Source organism: Moschus berezovskii, chromosome 7 (assembly GCF_049115385.1).
Source record: "Moschus berezovskii isolate FMDL1 chromosome 7, NW_MosBer_1.0, whole genome shotgun sequence".
Taxonomy (NCBI): domain Eukaryota; kingdom Metazoa; phylum Chordata; class Mammalia; order Artiodactyla; family Moschidae; genus Moschus; species Moschus berezovskii.
The window spans coordinates 31,957,950-31,980,879 of NC_142466.1; the positions used below are offsets into that span (position 1 = coordinate 31,957,950).

Sequence of the window (22,930 nt, forward strand, 5' to 3'; positions counted from 1 at the left end):
ACTATTATTACCTCTTCTATCACTATTGATTCTACATTACGAATGGCCATGGCCCAAGGAAACACGCAAATGCATGCTGTCATCCCAGTAAAGGCACATCAAAACAGAGACACCAAGAAATAATAGGATAATTAATCACAGATCTAACCGGGAATAAAAGCTTTCTGGAACAAACAGCCTTGTCCAGCACAGAGAGAGGATGGGCTCACCCACGGGGAGCAGCAGGTTCTGGCTGCACTCTGTCTCCAGCCCTGGGGGACCACACACACACAGACAGTATCCTGGTGTACAAGCTTTTCAGTGGTTCATCTCACAAAAACAGTAACGTAATAATGCCTTGGTCTGGAATGATAGCTTCCTGCCAAAGGTTCAGAGCTATCCGGAGAGAACCTCATTAATCTCAGCGATCCTATGGGGATTGAGGGTTGTAGGTATTCTTACTATTATCTTACAAAGATGAGAGCATACAGTTTAGAGAAATTAAATACTTTGTCTTTAACAGTCCATCAGTACTGAGAGAGCTTGAAACCCAGGTCCCTGAGGCCCAGTACTCTAAGCTCTATCCTTGCAAACACCTTGAAGGAAGAATGAACAGGGTGCCTCCCGAGCAAGGTGACCCCTTCTCCCCAGCTCTTCCCAGACCAGGTAACTGCAAAACTCACCTGTCGCTGAATTGAACCTCTTCTCCATTCCTGGCCCAGCTGATGGTGGGCCTCGGGTTGCCAATGGCCTCACAGTGCAGAAGCACACTCAGTGTCCCGCTGGCCAGGGCCACCGTCTGCCCGAGGTGGGTGACCACCTCGGAGGCGGAGAGCTGCTGGGCGGCGGAGATCTTGCGCACGATGACAGGCTTGCGGAGCGGCCGGCGCGAGCCGCCCCCGCCCTCCCCAGGCGACAAGATCCGGGAGAAGCTGAAGCCAGACACGTGCTTACGCGGAGGGACGGCCACCGGCGGACCCCTCCGCTCTGACGGCTGGAGGAGCGCGTCCTGGTGCTCCAGGTGGCTGCGGAAGATCTCCTGGGCCAGCTGCGCCACCAGGCGCTTGCTGTAGACGTCGCGGAGCTCCTCGGGTTGCTGCGAGAGGTTCCGGAGGATGTCGTCCAAGCGCTGCTGCTCCGTCACCACGGTGAAGGGCAGACGCAGAAGGGCCTGCTCGGCGTTCGGGTCCTCCTCTGAGGACGCGTTCCTCTCCGCGGAGTCCTGCAGCTCCCACGACGCCAGCAGCTCTGCCGGCCAGCCCCCCTGCTCCAGCAGCCGCGAGACCAGGTCGTCATAGCGGCCGCCGCCGTCGGCCGCGAGGCCCCGCTTCTCGGCCTTGCTGCCGTTGGAGAAGATGCCGTTCTGGTGCTTGTGCGTCTGCAGGGCCTCCTTGGGGCTGGCCTTCCTCGCCGCGAGGGCCTCCTCCTCGCTCCTCAGGCTCAGCGGCCTGGCCACCAACTTCCGGTTGCCTCCGATGAGCTTAATCACAAACTGCTCCCGGGCTGGTCCGGCCGAGCAGGTGTAGATTCCCGCATCGGAGGGCTTGAGGCGGTGGATCTTTAGGTACCCAAAGGGGGCCACGGTGACGTGGGCAGAGCTGATGAGGTGCTGGCCGTCCTTCTCCCAGGTGATGAGGGGCTTGCGGAAGCGCCGCGTGGGACAGCGCAGCACCACCGCGGTCTTGGGGAGCAAGTAGGCGAAGCCCCCCACCACGAAGTGCAGCTTCCTCTGCCGGCGCGTCTGGATGTAGACCTTCCTGGCTGCAGCGATGTGAGGACTATGCTTTGTAGATGGCCGCCCGGGCCCTGGAATGAAAGCAGACAGATGGAGAAAGAGAAGCGGAGAGTGGAGAAGAGGCAGAGTGAGGAGCAGCGACAAGAAAGAGGGAACAGGTGCGGGTGGAGAGAATAAAGAGATGGGGGACCAACAAAGAAGAGGGAAAGCGCTTCAGAGTTTGCTCTGGCCAGGGCCTCCATTTCCTGCCTTGTTTTACGGGAGGAGCTGGCTACCAACTGTGGACCATCAAGCTGCTACCACAATCAAGCACGGGAGAGCTAAGGAGGTGCAGCTGGGCGACCTGCTATCCCTCTTTTGGGGCTTTCTACCTCTAGAAACTGAGAGGAAGGGTTCTAGATGGAGGGTGATTCCAGGAGAAAGACAGTTCCTCTCTTTAAAAGGACATTTTAAAAAAAGAAATATTACTCAGCTATTAAAAAGAACACATTTGAATCAGTTCTAATGAAATGGATGAAACTGGAGCCTATTATACAGTGAAGTAAGTCAGAAAGAAAAACACCAATACAGTGTATATATGGAATGCGTATATATGGAATTTAGAAAGATGGTAACGATGACCCTATATGTGAGACAGCAAAAGAGACACAGATATTTAGACTCTGTGGGAGAAGGCAAGGGTGGGATGATTTGAGAGAATAGCATTGAAACATGTATATTACCATATGTGAAATAGATCGCTAGCCCAAGTTTGATGTATGAAACAGGGCACTCAAAGCAGGTACACTGGGACAACCCTGAGGGATGGGATGGGGAGGAAGGTGGGAGGGGGTTCAGGATGCGGGACACATGAACACCCATGGCTGATTCATGTCAATGTATGGGAAAAACCACTACAATATTGTAAAGTAATTAGCCTCCAATTAAAATAAATAATTAAAAAAATTTTTTTAAAAAGAAAGAAATCAAAATCATAAAAGAGGCAGAGGACAAAGAGAAGGAGAATGTCTCCCTTTTGGGTCCTACAGAGCATCACGGCCCCCATATACATGGAGAGAAGACCTCAGAAGTGTTATACCTCTAGGGGTTACTAGTAAACAGGACACACTGTTTAGTTTAAAATCCTGGAATGGGTCACATTAGACTTCATTAGTAATGTACTGACTCCAGCTTCCAGAGCTCCATATGCCAGCAAGTGCACTTTGTTCTACCTCCTGCAAACTGGTTTTCCCCCAGTGGAGAAGAGCCATCTGCCTGGCCACGTGTAATTAAGATTCCTTTTCCATCTCTAGCTGAGATCACCAGCCTGATGCCCTCTGAGGGTTTTACTGCCTGACTATCCCTGCTGCTCTCAGGCTCAGGGAAAGCTACCACTCTTTCTCCCCATCCCAGAGCACTGACGTACTCACTTGCACAGGTGGCCAGCATACAGGGCCTGATGGATGAAGAGAATGGCAGGGGCGGGCACAGGGAGGAATTGACAATTGATGAGACACCGGTTTTCAGCACCTTCCGGCAAACGGCACTTCGTGTCTGGCTGCCCTCCCCGCAGCTCGTGGAACACTGGTGGGGGAAGAAAGGCCAAATGCATGTAAATGTGGAGAACTGGAGGCTAATGGGTTTTTTATGGACTCTCAAACTCACCAAAATATGAGAAAAATTGCTTGGAAAAGCAATAGCAACTGAGAAAGAGAGAAATTAATTATGTTACAGTATGAAAAGACCCATCCATATTGTAGCCACACTCTTTACTGGTCTCAGGTCTCCTGTGGACATTTCACCTATTTTTACTTTTATGGTCTGGGTTTTAGAGTTACAGTTATAGAGTCCACTGTTCAAATTCCAGCTCAGTACTGCATGTCACTAGTTGGCAAGTCACTTAAACTCAGTCTGTTTCCACTTCTTATAACTTATTTGGCAAGCCTGAGAATTCAATGATAATATATTTAAAATCTTTACACACAGAAATGACATTCAATTAATGCTAATTCCTTTCTCTTTCCTTTACAAATTAATTATAATATTTTAATGTCAAGTATCAGATAATTCTTATGCATCTACTTTGTTTGAGGTGGAATGCTAAATGCTATGGGACAAAGATGTGTCAGACGATTCCTGACGTCAAAGGGATGTTATCAAATAATGAGAAGAAATTCAAATGCATTATTAAAATGAAATGGTATATTAGGGAACATGGAAATCAAAACCACAATGAAATAGCTCTCTATATTCACTAGAATTTTCATAATCAAAATGACAATAATAAGTGTTATTATCATAAGTGAGGATGTGGAAAAATTAGAGCCTTCCTGTAATGCTGCTGGGAATGTAAAATACAGCCCTTTTAGAAAAAGTTTGATGGCTTCTTAAAAAGTTAAGAAACATGTATTTATCGTATGTGTGTCAGTTGCTCGGTCATGTTCAACTCTCTGCAACCCCATGGTTGCAACCCACCAGGCTCATCTGTCCATGGACTTCTTTGGGAAAGAATACCGGAATGGGGAGCCATTCCCTTCTCCAGAGGATCTTCCCAACCCAAGGATCAAACCCGGGTCTCCTGCATTGCAGGCAGATTCTTTACCATCTGATCATACCCAGCAGTTTCACTCCTAGGTATCTTACCTGAGAGAAATGAAAACATACATCCACATAAAGACTTGTATGCTAAGGTTCATAGCAACATTATCCTTAATAGGCAAAAATGGAAACAACTCAAACATGCATCAACTGGTGAATGGATAAATGAAATGTGGTGTGTCTATACTAATAGAATATGTTATTCCACCATAAAAAGGGATGTTTTGATAAGGTGCTACAACATAGATAAACACTGAAGACATGATGCTAAGTTGAATTTAAAGAATATAAATTATACCTCAATAAAGCTGTTTAAAGAAATAGCAATAAAAGAACATAGTAAAAATACAAGATTGTAAGTGAAGCATCGATATCATAAAATGAATGCTAACAATTGGTGAAAGCTCATGGTATACCGTGATTTCCTGGCCTAGTCTCGAAGATGGTTGGAGTCTGGTTGGGTTTAGAGAACCAGGAGTAAGCATGGCATGCAGGGAACTATCCAGAATCAAGGTGGAAGAGTTCAGTGCTCAAGGCCAAGGCAGGCTTGGGGACAGAGCTGAACCAGTTTGATTGAACAGAGGGGCCCAGTGGAGAGTGTCAGGAGCTCAAGAGGTAGTTTGGGGCCAGATGTTGGAGACTTAATTTTCAGACGGAAGGTTTGGAATTGGTCCATAAGGGAATAAGGAGCCATTTAAGGGAGGAGTGAAATGATGAAGGAGGTGTTTGGAGAAGGTTAATCTGGCAACAGTGTCTGGGAGGGATAGGAGGAGGAGATGGATGGGAGGCAAGGATGTCAGTTAAGCAGGCTGCCACAGTAGCCCAGGCCTGAGATGATAAAGGCCTGAACTAGGGTCATGGCAGCATGCCACGCTAACTTGAAAAATGACAGTAGAAACCAAAAAATAGTATCTTAGGTTTCCAAGTTTCATATGCTAGCCCATGGAAATGAACTATTCCATGCGATGCACTGAGATATCCACCACCCTAGAAGACATTTAAGATGCAAAAAATGGAGATGAGAATCAAGCCCATTGCTTTCGTTCCCTCAAGAGCGTGGATTCCAGATTCCACCCACCCCTTATTTTATTGTAAATGACAGCACCAAATCCAGGGCTCAGGTGGAATGGGGGTAGAGAGCCTGGAAATTTTAAAAGCCTGGTCATTTGAATGTTGCCAAGTACAGAAATGGAAAAATGGACCGTGTGTTGGAAGATCAGTTTATGATTCTGGTCAAATCTAGTTCTTTTTCTAGGTTCAATTTCCACATTTCTGAAACAGGGAAACTACACTCGAGCAGGGATTTTCAAAGTATGTTCTTTAACTATGTTGAGGATGTGATTTAGGGGCTTCTCAGGTGATCTATTGGAGAAGGAAATGGCAACCCACTCCAGTGTTCTTGCCTGGAGAATCCCAGGGATGGGGCAGCCTGGTGGGCTTCCATCTATGGGGTCACACAGAGTCGGACACGACTGAAGTGACTTAGCAGCAATAGCAGCAGGTGATCTATAGACCCAACCATTTGGGGATCTGGGACCCCTACCCACACTTCCACCAAATAACTGATTCGTTCTGTTTTAGATTTCTGACTTCATTGAAACATTTAAATGGAAAAAAAGGGTTATGTGGCTTTAATTTTTTAAAGAACCACTAGACTATAGAATCTTCTAAGTTCCTTCTAGCTCTAAAATTGACTGCTCTGACTTTAATTGCTTTCATGCTTGGGGGAAGAAGGAATTTCCATAAAAATATGACTTAAAAATATTGAATAGCCAACTCTTTCAAGAGATGCAAGTGTTTCTTTTAAAGAAAAGAAGTAAGGTCTTTTGAGAGACCTTTTCTCAGGATAGAATCTGAAAGTAATTTTATTTGAAGTGTTTAAAACTTTGGCTTAATTCTGTCTCTAAGGGATTCTGTGCAGTAACCGTGAGATTAAGCCCAGATAGTTGAGGATGAAAAACACCCATAGATCATCCAGGTCTTCCTTTCTCCAAAGGGAGTCATGTGGGGGGTGTGGAATACAAGTCTTACCCCAGCCAGAGGTCCAAAGGAAGGGTTGTGGGGATAACAGGGCCAACTGAAGCCTTTGTGAATACCCCCAGGAGCACTTTTGTATGGCACCAGCTTGAGTTTATCCCCAGTGAATATGGGTTAAAATGCCACTACTCCCAGCCCCATCTCAATGTTTGGAATTTCCATTCATCAACCCAGATAATGCAGAACCTAGTAACATTCCTTGGATAAGGGCTAACTATTCCTAGTTCTCAAAATGTAACTTCTGCCTCCTAGGAAGACCAGCAGAGCCTGTGGGAGGTCTTCACCATAATCCTGGGTCCAGCCAGTCAAGTTAAGAGCTTTATTTCCTCTCCTTTTCCTGACAATGAAGAAGGATAGAAGAAAATCGCAACCATGATAAGGGTTAACTTTTACTAGGCACAGAGTACTTTATATGCATCATGTATAACTGTAACCATGTTAGTGGACACAATTATCGCCAATATTCAGTTGAGCAAACTAAAGCCTGGAAGGGTAAAGTACCAGCCCAGGGTTACACAGCCAGTAAGCAGCAGAGTCAGGATTTGAACCTAAGTTTGCTGGGCTGGAAGAAGCACAAGCTGGAATCAATATTGCTGGGAGAAATATCAATAACCTCAGATATGCAGATGACACCACCCTTATGGCAGAAAGTGAAGAGGAACTCAAAGGCCTCTTGATAAAAGTGAAAGAGGAGAGTGAAAAGTTTGCTTGAAGCTCAACATTCAGAAAACGAAGATCATGACATCTAGTCCCATCACTTCATGGGAAATAGATGGGGAAATAGTGGAAACAGTGTCAGACTTTATTTTTTGGGGCTCCAAAATCACTGCAGATGCTGATTGCAGCCATGAAATTAAAAGATGCTTACTCCTTGGAAAGAAAGTTATGACCAGCCTAGATAGCATATTAAAAAGCAGAGACATTACTTTGCCAACCAAGGTCCGTCTAGTCAAGGCTATGGTTCTTCCCGTGGTCATGTATGGATGTGAGAGTTGGACTGTGAAGAAAGCTGATCGCTGAAGAATTGATGCTTTTGAACTGTGGTGCTGGAGAAGACTCTTGAGAGTCCCTTGGACTGCAAGGAGATCCAACCAGTCCATTCTAAAGGAGATCAATCCTGGGTTTTCATTGGAAGTACTGATGCTAAAGCTGAAACTCCAATACTTTGGCCACCTCATGCGACGAGTTGACTCACTGGAAAAAGAGTCTGATGCTGGGAGGGATTGGGGGTGGGAGGAGACGGGGACGATAGAAAATGAGATGGCTGGATGGCATCACCGACTCAATGGACGTGAATTTGAGTGAACTCCGGGAGTTGGTGATGGACAGGGAGGCCTGGCGTGCTGTGATTCATGGGGTCGCAAAGAGTCGGACATGACTGAGCGACTGAACTGAACTGAACTGAACTTGCCTGTCTTTGAGTCTGAACTCTCAAGTACACATGGAACTGTTCTACAGGTCTCCTTTACTTACTGGCACCTTAGTGCCTAATCACAAGAATCCCTCCTTCAGATCCTCTCTGAGTTCCATGTGCTCAGAGGCCACAAACTCCAGGAACTTGGAAGGACAACTCTAATACACACAAGTCCCTCTCTGGGCACCCCACTCATAGAAGATCGCCACTGACAGACTTAGAAGAGCAGTGCTTTTTACAATCCACCCCTGGGAGGCAGTCTTCCTCGAGAGCCACTTACTTGGCTAATACATCAGTGCTCTCACCTGCACTGATGTTAATGATTTTCATACATGATTGTTGTTGTTTAGTTGCTAAGTCGTGTCTGACTCTTTTCAACCCCATGAATTGCAGCACACCGGGCTCTTCTATCCTCCACTAAGTCCTGGAATTTGCTCAAATTTATATCCATTGAGTCGGTGATGCTATGTAACCATTTCATCTTCTGCCGCCCAGGTGGCTCAGTGGTAAAGAATCTACCTGCCAGTGCAGGAGCTGCAGGAGACACGGGTTTGATCCCTGGATTGGGAAGATCCCCTGGAGGAGGAAATAGCAACCCCCTCCAGTATTCTTGCCTGGAAAATCCCATGGATAGAGGAGTCTGGCAGGCTACAGTCCATGGGGTGGCAAAGAGTTGGACATGTCTTGGCAACTGAGCACGCGCGCGTGCACACACACACACACACACAAGGTGCCCATAGGTGTGTGGGTTTATCTCTGGGTTTTCTATCTTGTTCCATTGATCTATATTTCCTGTATGATACTATACCCAAATCAACATTCCATGGAAAAATTGTCACTAACATGTTTACACATGCACATACAGTCATCCCACACATTAAATCTTTCATCCTTCTGAAACAAAATTACTTCTAAAAGATGATAAAAAAATGTTCCCCCATCTGTTCTGAGACATTTGCGGGGAGCTACCATCAGAAGTGGCCAAAGTATTGGAGTTTCAGTTTTAGCATCAGTCCTTCCAATGAACACCCGATTGGGGGCGGGAGGAGACGGGGACGACAGAGAATGAGATGGCTGGATGGCATCACCGACTCAATGGACATGAGTTTGAGTGAACTCCGGGAGTTGGTGTTGGACAGGGAGGCCTGGCGTGCTGTGATTCGTGGGGTTGCAAAGAGTTGGACATGACTGAGCGACTGAACTGAACTGAACTGAACCATCAGAAGGCCAAATGTTACTGCCAAACTACAAAACCCATGGTGACATAGGTTAAGTCTCAACTGCAGTGTACTCAGCAGGCGTCGTCTGATGGTCCTCTGCATGGGCTGATAAAACACGCGGCGAGAATTCTCAGAACGTAGGCTGAGTGACGTGGCATCTTCATTTTCAGAGGCAGCTGCTTTCCCCTCTGGGGCAGCAAGGGCCTTGTGATGGATTTCAAGCAGCAGCAGCAGCTCTGTCCTATGAGTTGGATGGTTTACAAAGGAGGCAGAGAGATCAACAAGGCCAATCCAGAGGCTTCTAGGCAAGAAAGAGAAGGGTCTTGAATCTGGTTTGGACCCTGAGATTTTCACTTTAGGTCTTGTAATTCCATTCTTGGCTGAAACTACTTGTGAGGCAAGACTTTTGGTGGGGGTGGTTTCTATGGAAGACACAAGGGCCTATGAAGCTGGGGGAGTTGCAGGCGAGTCAAAGGAGGAGTAGAGGCTGAAAACAAGTTGGAGCTGGGTGTTGATGAGTCAGTTCAGGCGAGTGTTGAAGTAGGAATGATTTAGAGAAGCAGGTTAGTCGGGGGTCTATCCTTAACTGATGAGGTAAGTCAGAAATGGTAATGCCGATGTGGTCATCTCCCCAGATGCAGGGCATCGGGGGAAATCAACTTCTCTTGCTGGGAAGCTGTTGACGTTTTGGATCCAGGAAACTGACAGGAAGGAGGCAGGATTTCCTTGGCCTTCTCTTCCTAATAAATCATATGCCTCATTGTCCAGTAACTTGGATGAGAAGAACTAGAGACGCTTTGCCTTTCCTGAGGAGAGACTGGAAACATCTGGGAGTAAGAGATGTGGGGCGGGGGGCAGGGGGAGGGGGAATGTCAGGAAGGTGGGAGTGAATGTAGAGGAGGAACCCGGTGTTCTCGGTAAAATCCTGGATCCAGATAGCACAAACGAGGCCCGGTTTGTTCCACCAAGGGCCCATTTTCAATTCTCTGCTCCTGAGTGATGAGTGAGGGCTGGTTGCTTAATAGCTCCCGTCCCTGCAGCCTAGTTAAAAACTAGTTGCACACTATGGTATCAATGCTTACAAAAACTCTGTTGCATGTATAACTGATTCACTGTGCTGTACACCTGACAGTAACACCACACTGTAAATTACCTACACTGCACAGAAGATTAAAAACAACAACAACTCAGGGACTGCCCCGATGGTCCACTGGTTAACAAGCCACCTTGCAATGCAGGGGACACAGGTTAGATCCCTGGTTGGGGAGCTAAGATCCCAAATGCCGCGGAGCAACTAAGCCCATGTGCCACAACTCGAGAGTCCGTGCACTGCAGTGAAAGATCCCGCAGGACACAGCCAAGACCCAAGACAGCCAAGAAAATAAGTTTAAAAAACAAAACAACAAAACGCCCCACAACTCTGTTCCACAGTGCTAGGAGGATTCTTTTCTGTTCTCACCTTCTGTATCTGTAAGTCTGGGTGCCTTCTCCTCTTTATGCCTCTTTTGTTATCTCCTTCTGAGGAGCACACATACCTCTGTCCAGTCGGAGAGCAGCCACTCACTGGGACAGTCATCTTTCTTGCAGGCTTGCTGGGAGGCTGGTTTGGGGGCAGAACAGAAGGTCTCGGGAAGCTCCAGGAAGCTCCCATCAGCCATGCGCTGTTTGCAAAGAACCTCGCGTTTCTGGATGCCCCCGCCGCAGGTCCTGGAACACTGGGAGAGGAAGAGAAAGCAGACTCTGCATAAGACAGTAGCACGTTTGACTGCTAAACCATTTCTTACCTTAGCCTTGGCTTACTGCACAGTGAGAAAAGAAAAAATAAATAAATAGGGAAGAAAACCCAGGAACCAACCCAAAGGAGATTGTTTCCCCTCCTTGAAATGAATTTTGTAGCAAGGTCTACACCCTCCACTCTTAATCTTAAACATTTAACTAGAGCATCCAGGAATTTTGAGGGCCTTTAAATCTTAGAGAGTTGTTTCTAAAGTATGATTTGCAATCACCCAGGAAAACTGGTTTAACAGGTGATATAACAGAGTACTCAACATATTTACGATGCAGTGAAAATAATCTGTGCTTCTTCCAGAATGAAGCAGAGAGAGCTCCTGGCATCCACGTAAATCTGGAGGAATTAATCTGCAGAAAAGGCAGCCCTTCCTCCCTCCATGTAGAGAGCCCATCCTCTCTAACCTAGTGGAGGGGGGGCAGGTCTGAGGCTTGGTTTTTTGAACTCCCTGGAATATGTTTCTTATAGGACTGGTGTTTTTTTTTCTGGGCAGTGGGAGCAAGATCAATGGAAATTTGGGATACAAGAAAAATCTCCCCACTTTAGTGGTTTTCAACAGGCCCCCAATCAAACAGGTCATTTACATGTAACTGAATGAATATCATCCATTTATTTGCAGGGGTGGGGCAGGAAGCTGTTACTCTAAGACTTTGGCTCCTCCTTTGCAACAGTAAAGAAATGCTCCATTTTTAGCTGGGCACATGACCTTTTGGCATACAGACTATATGTGCTGACCTCCCTTGAAGGTGCCATGTGACTAAGTGCTGGGCAAAGGGATGTACATGGAAGGTTGTGGGCAGCCTCATGGAAAAACACACAAAAAGAGAGTGTAGCATTTCCCCCTTCCCTTCTTCTTCTTGCTGGCTGCAATATGAACATGTTGTCTAAAATTTAACCTTCCATCTTAGACAGTGATAGGCAAAAAGATGGAAGCAGCCTAACTTCCTGATGGTGACACCATACTGACCCTGGATGGCCTGCGCGTGTATAAGAGAAAAACGTTTTTCTCTCTTACTTAAGCTATTGTGACAACTTTGGGTTTCCTATCCTTTTTAATCCATCCAACCCGTCCATCCTAAAGGAAATCAGTCCTGAATATTCATTGGAAGGACTGATGCTGAAGCTGAAACTTCAATACTTTGGCCACCTGACGTGAAGAACTGACTCACTTGAAAAGACCCTGACGCTGGGAAAGACTGAAGGCAAGAGGAGAAGGAGATGGCAGCAGATGAGATTGGCATCACCGACTCAATGGAAATGAGTTTGAGTAAACTCCAGGAGTTGGTGATGGACAGGCCTGGTGTGCTGCAGTCCATGGGGTTGCAAAGAGTCAGACATGACTGAGCGACTGAACTGAACCCTAATTAGAAAGACAAATACTGTATGAAATCACTTATAAGTGGAATCTAAAAAATACAACAAACTAGTGAATACAACAAAAAAGAAACAGACTCATAGAAAACGAAATAGTGGTTACCAGCTGGGGGGGGGGGATGGGGCAATATACAGCTGGAGAGTGGGAGATACCAGCTACTGGGTGCAATACAGGCTCAAGAATGTATGGAACGACATGTACTGTAAGTGGAAAGTAAACTTTACAAATTGTATAAAAAATTTTACAGGAGGTATAGACAAAAATGCTAAGAAACTGAAACAAGAAAAAAAAATCTAACCTTAAATATGTACCAATCATTACTATTCTGTGCTGGGATAATTTTATTGTAAAAACTCTAAGGAGAGCTCCTTTTCCTTCAAGAAGAGTTCCTTTTCTTGAATCAGCTACCCGTATGCTTGTTGAAAATTTAGGGCTGGGTGTTTGCGCTATAGGAGCTTTTCCTGTTGCAGCAGTGGCCACTCAGAACTCACAGGGGTCTGTGCTCAGTGGGCTGGACTCAGAACTGTAAGCGGGGTGTGTGCCCAGAGTCAAGGTTAGGATGGTGATACAACGTCCTTGAGTAGAGTCAGAATGCTGATGTGGCCCAGACGTCACTCTCTTACTCAGTGGTCCCAATCCTGATATACTTTAAAGCCACCTGGGAGCTTTGAAAAAGTCCTGAGTCCTGGCCCCATTTCATATCTATTAACCTCTGGGAAGTGTGTCCCAGATGTTAATTTTTTAAATTTAGAAAAATTGTAAAACTTCCCAGGTAATTCTGTATAACCAGGATTGACAGCCTCTTGATGAAGGTGAAAGAGGAAAGTGAAAAAGTGGACTTAAAACTCAACATTCAAAATCTAAGATCATGGTATCCGGTCCCATCACTTCATGGCAAACAGAAGGGGAGAAAGTGGAAACAGTGACAGATTTTATTTCCCTGGGCTCCAAAATCACTGTGGACATGACTGTAGCCACAAAATTAAAAGATACTTGCTCCTTGGAAGAAAAGCTATGACAAAATTAGACAGCGTATTAAAAAGCAGAGACATCACTTTGCCAACAAATATCCTTATAGTCAAAGCTATGGTTTTTCCAGTAGTCATGTACAAATGTGAGAGTTGGACCGTAAAGAAGGCTGAGCACTGAAGAATTGATGCTATTGAACTGTGGTGCTAGAGAAGATTCTTGAGAGTCCCTTGGACTGCAAGGAGATCAAACGAGTCAATCCTAAAGGAAATCAATCCTGAATATTTATTGGAAGGACTGATGCTAAACCTCCAAAACTTTGGCCACCTGATGCAAGGAGCAGACTCATTGGAAAAGACACTGATGCTGAGAGACAGGGAAGGACAGGGGAGCCTAGCATGCTGCAGCTCATGGGGTCGCAAAGAGTTGGACACGTCATAGCTTATGAACAAGGATTCAGAAACATCTCTCCAAATGAATGCCTCTTCACCATTTCCAATGGGAATAAAATAAACATGGGGTAGACAAGGCGGGCATGGGGACCTGATCCCCATAGCAGCTTCTGTTAGAACCATTGGTTGTTTGGAGTATCACATAAGGTGTATGGGGGTCCATTCAATTTGAATAAATGCTTCCAAAATAAACAGGTGCCAGAATAAGAACAGCTCTCAGACTTAAGCATCTTAATGACTGTGACAATAAGGAAAAGATGCAGGTAAACTTTCTCTCTCATAAACTAAGGAAGTGGATGAAGAGAATTGGTTTCATTTTAAGTGTGGAGATATAATAAAATGTATATAGGAGTATGACCACTCAAAACATCAGAGCTGGGATATCACTTTTCAGATAGGACCTAATTTAAGGGCCAAACCCTCAGAAGATTCCCGCTAACACCATATGGAATTCCATGATAACTGGATGACAAAATACCTGCAAGAAAAGTAAAAAAAAAAAAACAAACCAAAAAACAGCTTGTTATTTTGAAGTTTAATTTGGATAGAAGTGGGCTTCCCAGGTGTCACTAGTGATAAAGAACCCGCCTGTGAATGCAGAAAACAAGGGAGATGCGTGTTTGATCCCTGGGTTGGGTAGATCCCCTGAAGGAGGGCATGGAAACCACTCCAGTATTCTTGCCTGGAGAATCCCATGGACAGAGGAGCCTGGTGGGCTACAGTCTATGGGGTCACAAAGAGTGGGACATGACTGAAGTGACTTAGCATGCATGCTACATAGACAACTTGCAGGAAATTCTCAACATTCGAAGATAAACTCAGCCTGCTGAGAATGTCCTTCAGGGCCCTCACACTCTCATATGGGTTGAGCTTCCCAAGCACATATCTTGCTAGCCTGCCATGGCCGCTGCCTTAGCTGCAGTGGACAATCTGCCCTTCCCTGCACACACAGATACCTCCTGTGCTCTGGCCTTTGACCACATTGTTCATTATAGGAGCAATGTCCTTCACCTCTCTGTCCAGCCAGAAACTTCCAGGACATCTTACAGGCCCAGCTCACTGGCCACTGCTTCAGGAAAGCCTCTTCTAACCCCTCTGCCTCATGGTAGAAGTCACCTCCTACCCTACCTTGACCTGGAAGGGTGCTGCACCTCCCCAATTAGGGCTGGTATTTATGGCCCTGATCTTTCCCTCTGCCTCCCTACATGTACACAGGATTATGTGACTTTGAGGAAAGGGAACGCACTCATCTTTCTACTCCCCGGTGCCTACTATTGCATCTGGCAAAGAGAGTACTCTTCATAAATGTTTGTTGAACTGATGATTGGATGAACAAAAGAGCCAAAAAGCCAGATGTTGAAAAGATGTAAAATAAACATTCAGCTGATGAGCTGAACATCCACCTTTTATTGGACTGTTTTATCATCAGCCAGATGCTGCTTCTACATCAGTCATTGGTGGGTTTCAGCCAGATGCAGTGTGTGCTCTGCTGGGGACTGTGACCCTCCAGGGATGGCAGACAACCCTCTGGCTGGGTTAATGTCATCAGGGATTTGGCTTTTAAATGCTTGTCTCATCTTTGCTCAAAAAGTTTCCCTGGTGTGTACACTGATGAAAAGGTGGTTTTCAAATTGAAAAAAAAAATTGTAGAAGATGAAATTTCAAATTAATAAAGCTTCCAAAGTCTGTGGTGACTTTGTGAACAGGTCAAGGTTACCTGGTGAGGCTGACAGTCCTGATGTGAGAGGCAGAATGCAAAGGAGAAAAATATTTAAAAAGGAACAGCAAGAGAAATTTAATAAAACAAAATGAAAAATGTTTGCTTTATGAATCATCAGTGAAAATAATATTGTGGTATGAAGAAGCAGATCTCTGGTAATGGGCATTGTTTTAAAATATATGCCATAAACAGAATAAATAACCCAAAATAGCATTTATATTGCTTATCCTTGTTGCCATGCATATTTCATGATATAAGGTCATGGATTCATTAGTTTTATAGGAAAAGTAAAAATACAATACAATATGAGAAATATTTAAAAGTTATGTTTCTATACAAAAATACAATGGCCTGAGTGTCCTGAATTTTTAAAGACCTCCCTATGATCAGCACAGTCATAAATTTTGCCTCCTTTGACATTCTTGGTTTCATGTTGGTAGTTCAGTTCACTGGGAGCTGAGTTTATTTCCTTGGCACCTCAAGTCACATTATTGAGCCCAACACAAGTGATATCCACATTCTGTTTCTAAGGCCAACTTTCCAGTTTTAATATAATGTGCTCTGCTAATAGATTCTAACTCATTTCATGCCTTTCTTCATTTGCTCATTCATTCTTTCCTCAAACATTTCCTGAGTACTTGCTGATTGCCAGGCACTGTCTTAGGTGCGAGGGACTACAGATGACTGTGAGATGGTCACTTTGCTTCAGGTATCTGCAGTTCAGTCACTGTACTTTACCATAAAGTGAGATTAGTTTTGGGCCTCCCAGGTGGCACTAGTGTTAAAGAACCCACTTGCCAATGCAGGAGATGTAAGAGATGTGGGTTCAATTTCTGGGGCAGGAGGGCAGGGCAACCGACTCCAGCACTCTTGCTGGAGAATCCCCTGGACAGAGGAGCCTGGCGGGCCACAAGTTCATAGGGTCACAAAGAGTCGGACATGGCTGAAGCAATTTAGCACGCAGCATGCATGTGATCAGTTTTACAAAAGAGGAGAGGGCAACCCAGTCTTCATGGAAAAGATGGAAGGCTTTGCGGAGGAAGTGACATAGGAGGGGGTGGCCAGGGAAACAGGAGTGCTGGCAGAGTCGGACCATGAATGCACAGATAGTCCGAAGGAACATGGCATGTTCGCACCTGGAGCAGTCCTGAGAAGACAGAGGTTAGAGTTCATGGGGATGTATAGCTGCGAAACAAGACTGAGTAGCAGCCGAGAGTGAAGGACCTGGGACATAATTGGACATACTTTTAAGACTTTGGGGTGTCATTAAGGGTTTTAAAGCAGGCGGTAACATGATTTAATTCGTAGAAATGATTCAGACAGCAAAGGCCAGTGGGTTCCAATGAGTACTGCCCTGTGAGACAGTCACAGGTATGCCATGGAGAAAAGGTTTCCTGGTCAAATAAGTCTAAACGGCAGTGTATGCCATTCCCTTATTTGGGGATTCCGAGCACACGTTAGTATTTTAAAGGCTTTACAGAGGGCCTGTAGTAAAAAACCACTGATACCAGATTATGAATCATTGGACCAGAATTAGGCAAGACGGTATAGGGACAGCAAGTAAAAGCGTGTTTTATAATGGTCTGGTCAGTCACGGGGACTGAAACCAAGGCAGTGAAAGAAGGGTGTGAGAGCAAGAGCGCAATGGGGGTTGGGAGATACAGGAAGTAGAATCAACAGGACTCGGGTGTTGACTGAGCGTGAAGGACAAATGAGTCTGAGATAGCTCCAGGTTCTCGCGAGATGATAGGCTAGATAGTGGTGTCACTCAGTACCAGGTTCTCGAGGGAAGATCAGGTCTGCTGGGGAAGGTGGCAGGTAGGTGTGTTATCAAGATTGTTGTTAGACCTTCGTAATTGGAGGTACCTTGGTGATATATGAGACTGAGAGGTTCAAAGGGCAATTAGAGAGCGTGCTTAGTATATAACAGGGGTCAAGACTGAGTCAAACTGCAGGAGGGCTCAGAAGAACAAAGAACATGAGGACTGGAATCTCACTTACTAAACAAAATTATTAAATAAAAACAGAATTTCTATCTGGATCATTTTGTGAATTAAAACTATCTTGGTCATCTAATATTAATTAAGCTTTCTTAATCCTGGAAGTACAAGGAGCGTGCAGAGCATCTTCTGGGTTTAATATTCCTGTTACTCCATGAAGCATGGATAGCATTTGCTGCTAGTTGCTAAGTTGGGTTTGACTCTTTGTGACCCAATGGAATGTAGCCCACCAGGTTCCTCTGTTCATGGAATTTCCCAGGCAAGAATACTGGAGTAGGTTGCCACTTCCTTTTCCAGGGGTCCTTTTCTGGACCCAGGGATCAAACAAGTGTCTCCTGCATTGGCACGCAGGTTATTTTTTTTACCACTGAGCCACCAGGTATCACGCGTCCATTTCTTTATGAAGTACACTACTAAATATAAGATAAATATTCCAATAGGCTTTTTTGTTTTCCTTCTTGGATACAACATTTTAAATAAAGATGTCTCTGATTCATGAGGATTTACATTTTAGTCAGTGGTATATAACAAAACTGATGACCACATTGACTCTTTCTGCCAGAATTCAGCCCTCTAATCCAGACCAAAGTTATTTTTCTCTGTGTGGTGTGTTTAGATCTAGAAAATGAAAAATTTAATTCACAAGCATTTATGGTTATCATTAAAATTCTCTTTTTTTTTCCCCCTGAATATTACCAGCAGGGCCTCTTCTCTCATATGTCTTTTTACATAGCTAAACTACAGGCATTTTGAATTGTAACCCTGATTAAAAAAAAAAAGAAAGAAAGAAAAGGTTTACAGGGAAATCACCACATAATCACAGTTTTAAGCAAGGGAGGCAAATAGGGGTTGTGGTGACTTTTCAGTCTCTACACAGATGCGTGCAATATGTATGCACAATGGATACAGTCCTGCACATAAAACACAAGTAATAGAGACAAACAAAAACGATGCTTCAGAGTGGAGTCTCTCACTGCAGTTTAATCTTTCTTGCATCTTTCTCTTTTTTTCTCACTTCTGTTTTAAAGTTATTTTTTAGAATAAAAGCAAAGAAGATTGATGCATATAAGGCTCAAAAAGTGACAAGAGGAGGAGGAGGAGTAGAAGGCAAACTTTGAATCTCAAGGACCTTGTCCTAATGGAGACTAATAGGCCTTGTCAGCCCACAGTCTAGCAGATTGTAGTAGGCTGAGTCATGACCCCAGAGATATCTATGTTCTTATCACTGAAACTTGTGAACATGTGACCTGACCTGGTAAAAGGGACTTTGCAGAGGGGATTCAGTTAACTCTCTTGAGACATGGCGATTACCTGGGTTATCACAGTGAGCCTGATGTAGTCATGATGGTATAAGAGGGTGGCAGGAGGAGCAGAGTCAGACAGAGAGGGTATAAGGACAGAATCTGAAGTTGGAGTGAAGTGCTTTGAAGCTGGAGAAAGGGGCCATGAGCCAAGGAAGCCAGGAGCCTCTAGAAGCTGGAAGAGGCAAGGTGACACAGCCTCCCCTAGAGCTTCGAGAAGGAATGAAGACCTGATTTTAAAATCAACACCTTGATTTTAGCCAGTAGGAACTGATTTCAGACTTCTGACCTCCCAAACTGTAAAATAATAAATTCATGGTGTTTTAAGCCATTGAGTATGTGGTAATTTGTTATAGCAACAGTAGGAGCCATACACAGAAGAACAACTCTGGGCAAGGTAACAAATCCTGACTTTTACCTAAACTGCTGATACTAGGGCTGATATCAGATTTCCTCACAATTTAATACTTAGAGCAAATAGCAAGGGCGTTCTGGGGAGGATGCACTGCACAGTGGAAAAGAGAATGGGTTTTAAAGCACACAGATTTCTTTTCCATTTACTGACTGTGTGAGCTGGGGCAAGCACAGCTTCTCTGAGCCTTGTTTCCTCAAAGGGTTGCTCTCAGGATTAAAAGAGAAAATGAAGGACTTCCCTAGGACTCCAGTGGTTTACAGTCCGCCTGCCAGTGCAGGGGGGACATGAGTTCCATCCCCAATCCAGGAAGATTTCACATGCTGCAGGGGCAACTGAGCCCATGCGCCACAACTACTAAAGCCAGTGCTCTAGAGCCTGTGAGCCGCAACCAGAGAAAGCACTGCAATGAGAAGACTGTGTACCACGACTAGAGAGCAGCCCCTGTTCGCTGTGACTGGAGAAAGCCTGCAGGCAGCAATGAAGACTCAGCACAGCCAAAAGTAAATAAACAAACAAAAAATTTAAAAGAGAAAATGAAGCTCAGTAGAATGAACTCTACTACATAAAATCCGAATTCACATTAATCTCACAGTGCTTCAGTTTCCTCATCTGTAAAATGGGGATCGTAGGAGTAACTATCCCATTAAGGCTACTGAGGATTGCATGAGTTGAATATAAAATTAAGTGGCTTGATACTGCACCTGATACATAGTAAGTGCTGCTCTTATTAGAATAAGAAGAAGCTTCTGAAATGTCCCAAGTGCTCAATAAATGAACAGGCACACTTGCCATGCACCTTTCTGCATCCTTCTCTATACTTCACCTGCCTAAGTCCTGAGCGATCTCACTGTGCAATGAGCAGCACTGATCTTGAAACGGCATGCAGCTGCAGAGCAGGAGGACAGGGGAGGAGTCCTGGTGGGAGAGGCGGGACTCCTGGGGGCTCTGACAGGGAGACGGGAGGAAAACTGCGGGTAGGCAGAGAGAAGTTTGGGCAGAAGGAATGTGCAAGCAGGGATGGGAGAACCAGAGTTAGACATGTGAAGGCGCAGACATGCAGAGGAATGACGGCCTGACTAAGCCATTTGGCTTTATTATGTGACCATGGAGAGTCAATGAAAAAAATCCTTGCAGAAGACTGTCAAGATCAAGGTGTCTCACACTTAATCATGCATATATATCAAAGGTTCTCAATCATGGTGGTGTAACATACCAGTTGTAAAAATGATCTCTCATGAGGTATATAAAAAGTCATTAATATACATAATGGACCTAGAGGTTATCTTATTAAGTGAAGAAAGTCAAAGAAAGATAAATATCATATGATATCACTAATATATGGAATCCAAAAAGTGATACAAATGAACTTATTTACAAAACTGAGCAATAGCCTCAGACATAGAAAACAAATTTCTGGTTACTGAAGCAGATAGCAGGGTTTAGAGGAGAGATAAACTAGGACTTCGAGATTGGCAGATACATACACAAGGACCTATGGTAGAGCACAGGGGACTCTATTCAACACTTTGTAATAACATATAATGGAAAAGAATCTGAAAAAATATATATAAAACGGAATCACTTTGCGGTACACCAGAAACTAATGCAGCACTGTAAACTAACTATACTTCAATAAAAAAAATTAGAAGTAATATATATAATCAACATGAAAGATGAGGAGGGAGAGGAGAAGCGAAAGGAGTGTGGGTGTGTGTTTAATAAATTATAAAGGATTCGGGAGACTAATGCATGAAAAGTTTAAGTGTTTCAAAAAGTGTGTTTCAAAATGTGTAACTGTTAGTCACTCAGTCATGTCCGACTCTTTGCGAACTCATGGACTGGGGCCCAAGTCAACCATAAAACCTCAACAAGTCATTATAGCTAAATTGATAAATATTGAGTCCTTCACATAAGACCAAAGATGAAAACCAAGAGATGCAGTAGGGACTAAGAGGTAGAAATGAAACAAAGATGGCACCCTAAAAACGAAAGCTAGAATTAGAAATTAGATTTGTGCTTCATTTCGGTTTAACTATTTCTAAACTAAAATGTTAACATAAATCCTTGGACTTCTCAGACCTGTAGAATGTGTAAATATTGGCTACATATTCAGTTCAGTTCAGTCACTCAGTCATGTCCGACTCTCCGCGACCCCATGAATCACAGCACGCCAGGCCTCCCTGTCCATCACCAACTCCTGGAGTTCACTCAAACTCATGTCCACAGAGTCGGTGATGCCATCCAGCCATCTCATTCTCGGTTGTCCCCTTCTCCTCCCGCCCCCAGAGGACAAAGGAGGTTGCATTCCTAGTTGGTAAATGACAACTTACATAATTTATGCTTTTTTTCCCCCAGAAAGAAAAGTATATGCAATATGCATGAGGTCAGTGGTAGCCCAATATTCAAAGAGCAAGGAGGGGGACTTTCTTCCCTCAGACAGGCCAGTGTTCATCAGGATGTTATCTGTCTTCCTTTAAATGAAGCATTGGATCTACCCTCTCCTTTTCTTTTGTAAGAAAAAAACTGTACGTTGGCTGTTGAAGGATGAAGGACCTCAGCCCTCTCTCTTGGAGTATCCAGGCAGCTGAATGGAAAAGACATTTCTGTGCACTGCAGGTCCCCTGTCCCAGCAAGGGTTGCCAAGGGACCAGGCAAATGGACAGTCAATAGCTGATATCTCAACTAAGTGGTATCCTAGGACAATTACTAATTAGACGGGAGATGCTTAAATTATTCCTGACTTATTCCATAAGCGTAAACAATGACTTCCTTTCTCCTAATAAGTGGTCAGTTGTAGCTGATTTTGCCTAAAAAAACTAAAGATGTAAGATTCTAGGAAATAATATAAGAAGAATAGCCTATTATTTTCTCTAGGTTCAGAGAGATTCCTAAAAGTGACCAAGGATTTCTATGCACCAAGTGTTTAACAGGAATTTTTCTGTGGAAGGTAGAATCGCTTGTGGCTTTCACCTTCTATGCTATTTATTTATTATGTTTGAATATTTTTCACGATTATGTATTGGGTTTAAAACAAGATCTTTTTAAAGGTCCTGATAAAGTATAGTCGGTGGTTCATTGGCTAAACTTCAAAGAATTCTTGACTATTACTTCCTTGATCTGAAAAGTGGATTTAAATCCAACTTATCTCATGAAACTTATCTAATGAAATGAAACAGAAAATGCTTTCAAAATAAATACATATCTTAACAGGCCCAAGGTCAATGGACAATGGAGGAATAATTGACTCTTTAGAAATCCACTGATTCAATAGAACCGCTGGGCACGGAGGCGGTAATGTTGGCAATAGACCAAAAAAGACCATGTATATGGATGTGCTGTAAAAACTGAAAGAATAGCATAGATCCCTGCCATTACTCAGCAGCATGTGCAACTACTGAAAAAGGCTGGTGCTTCACTGACTTTCATCATCAATATTATGACCTACAATCATGAAACAAACCCATCAGTGGGATATAAAGTAAAAAACATTTCAGGGTTTGTGAGTGGTACTATTGATCTGTTCATTCATTTTATCATTCAATAAACATTTTACCCAGAACTTATTAGGGACTTAATGACAACACAAACTAAAAATACAGGGAATTAGTTTCAACAGTAGAGGTTGATCTAGGCTGATTCCTCATCTTTTCCTAGCATGACCATAAGTCAGTGGTGCAGTATGGAGCTGGAGTATAGTTAAAGGTAAAAGTATACATGCACCAGAAATCAGGAGACCTGGGTTCTGGATTAGGCTTTATGATTTTGGGCAAAACAAAATCTTGGTCACAGTTACATCATCCATAAAACGAGGGGGCTTCTATGTAATCCCTTGAGGGCCTTTTCTGCCACAGTGGTGTCCAACAATGGGGTATCATGGAAAGGATCACATAAAACTGAGTTGATGTCCACTCCTAGGTTTGCTAGTTCTGTGAGCCTCAGTTTCCTCA

The 22,930-nt window shown here is 44.2% G+C and overlaps 1 protein-coding gene across 1 annotated transcript in view; it reads right to left on the minus strand.

Moving 5' to 3' along the window:
• ADAMTSL1 (ADAMTS like 1) overlaps positions 1 to 22,930 on the minus strand; it is a 529,587-nt gene that overhangs the window by 153,134 nt on the left and 353,523 nt on the right. The window contains exons 17-19 of the mRNA XM_088837881.1: positions 10,498 to 10,677; positions 3,124 to 3,277; positions 663 to 1,785 (exon numbers count right to left, since the gene is read on the minus strand). Of these exons, the coding sequence (XP_088694007.1) occupies positions 663 to 1,785; positions 3,124 to 3,277; positions 10,498 to 10,677 (1,457 nt within the window). The remainder of the gene's footprint in view (positions 1 to 662; positions 1,786 to 3,123; positions 3,278 to 10,497; positions 10,678 to 22,930) is intronic.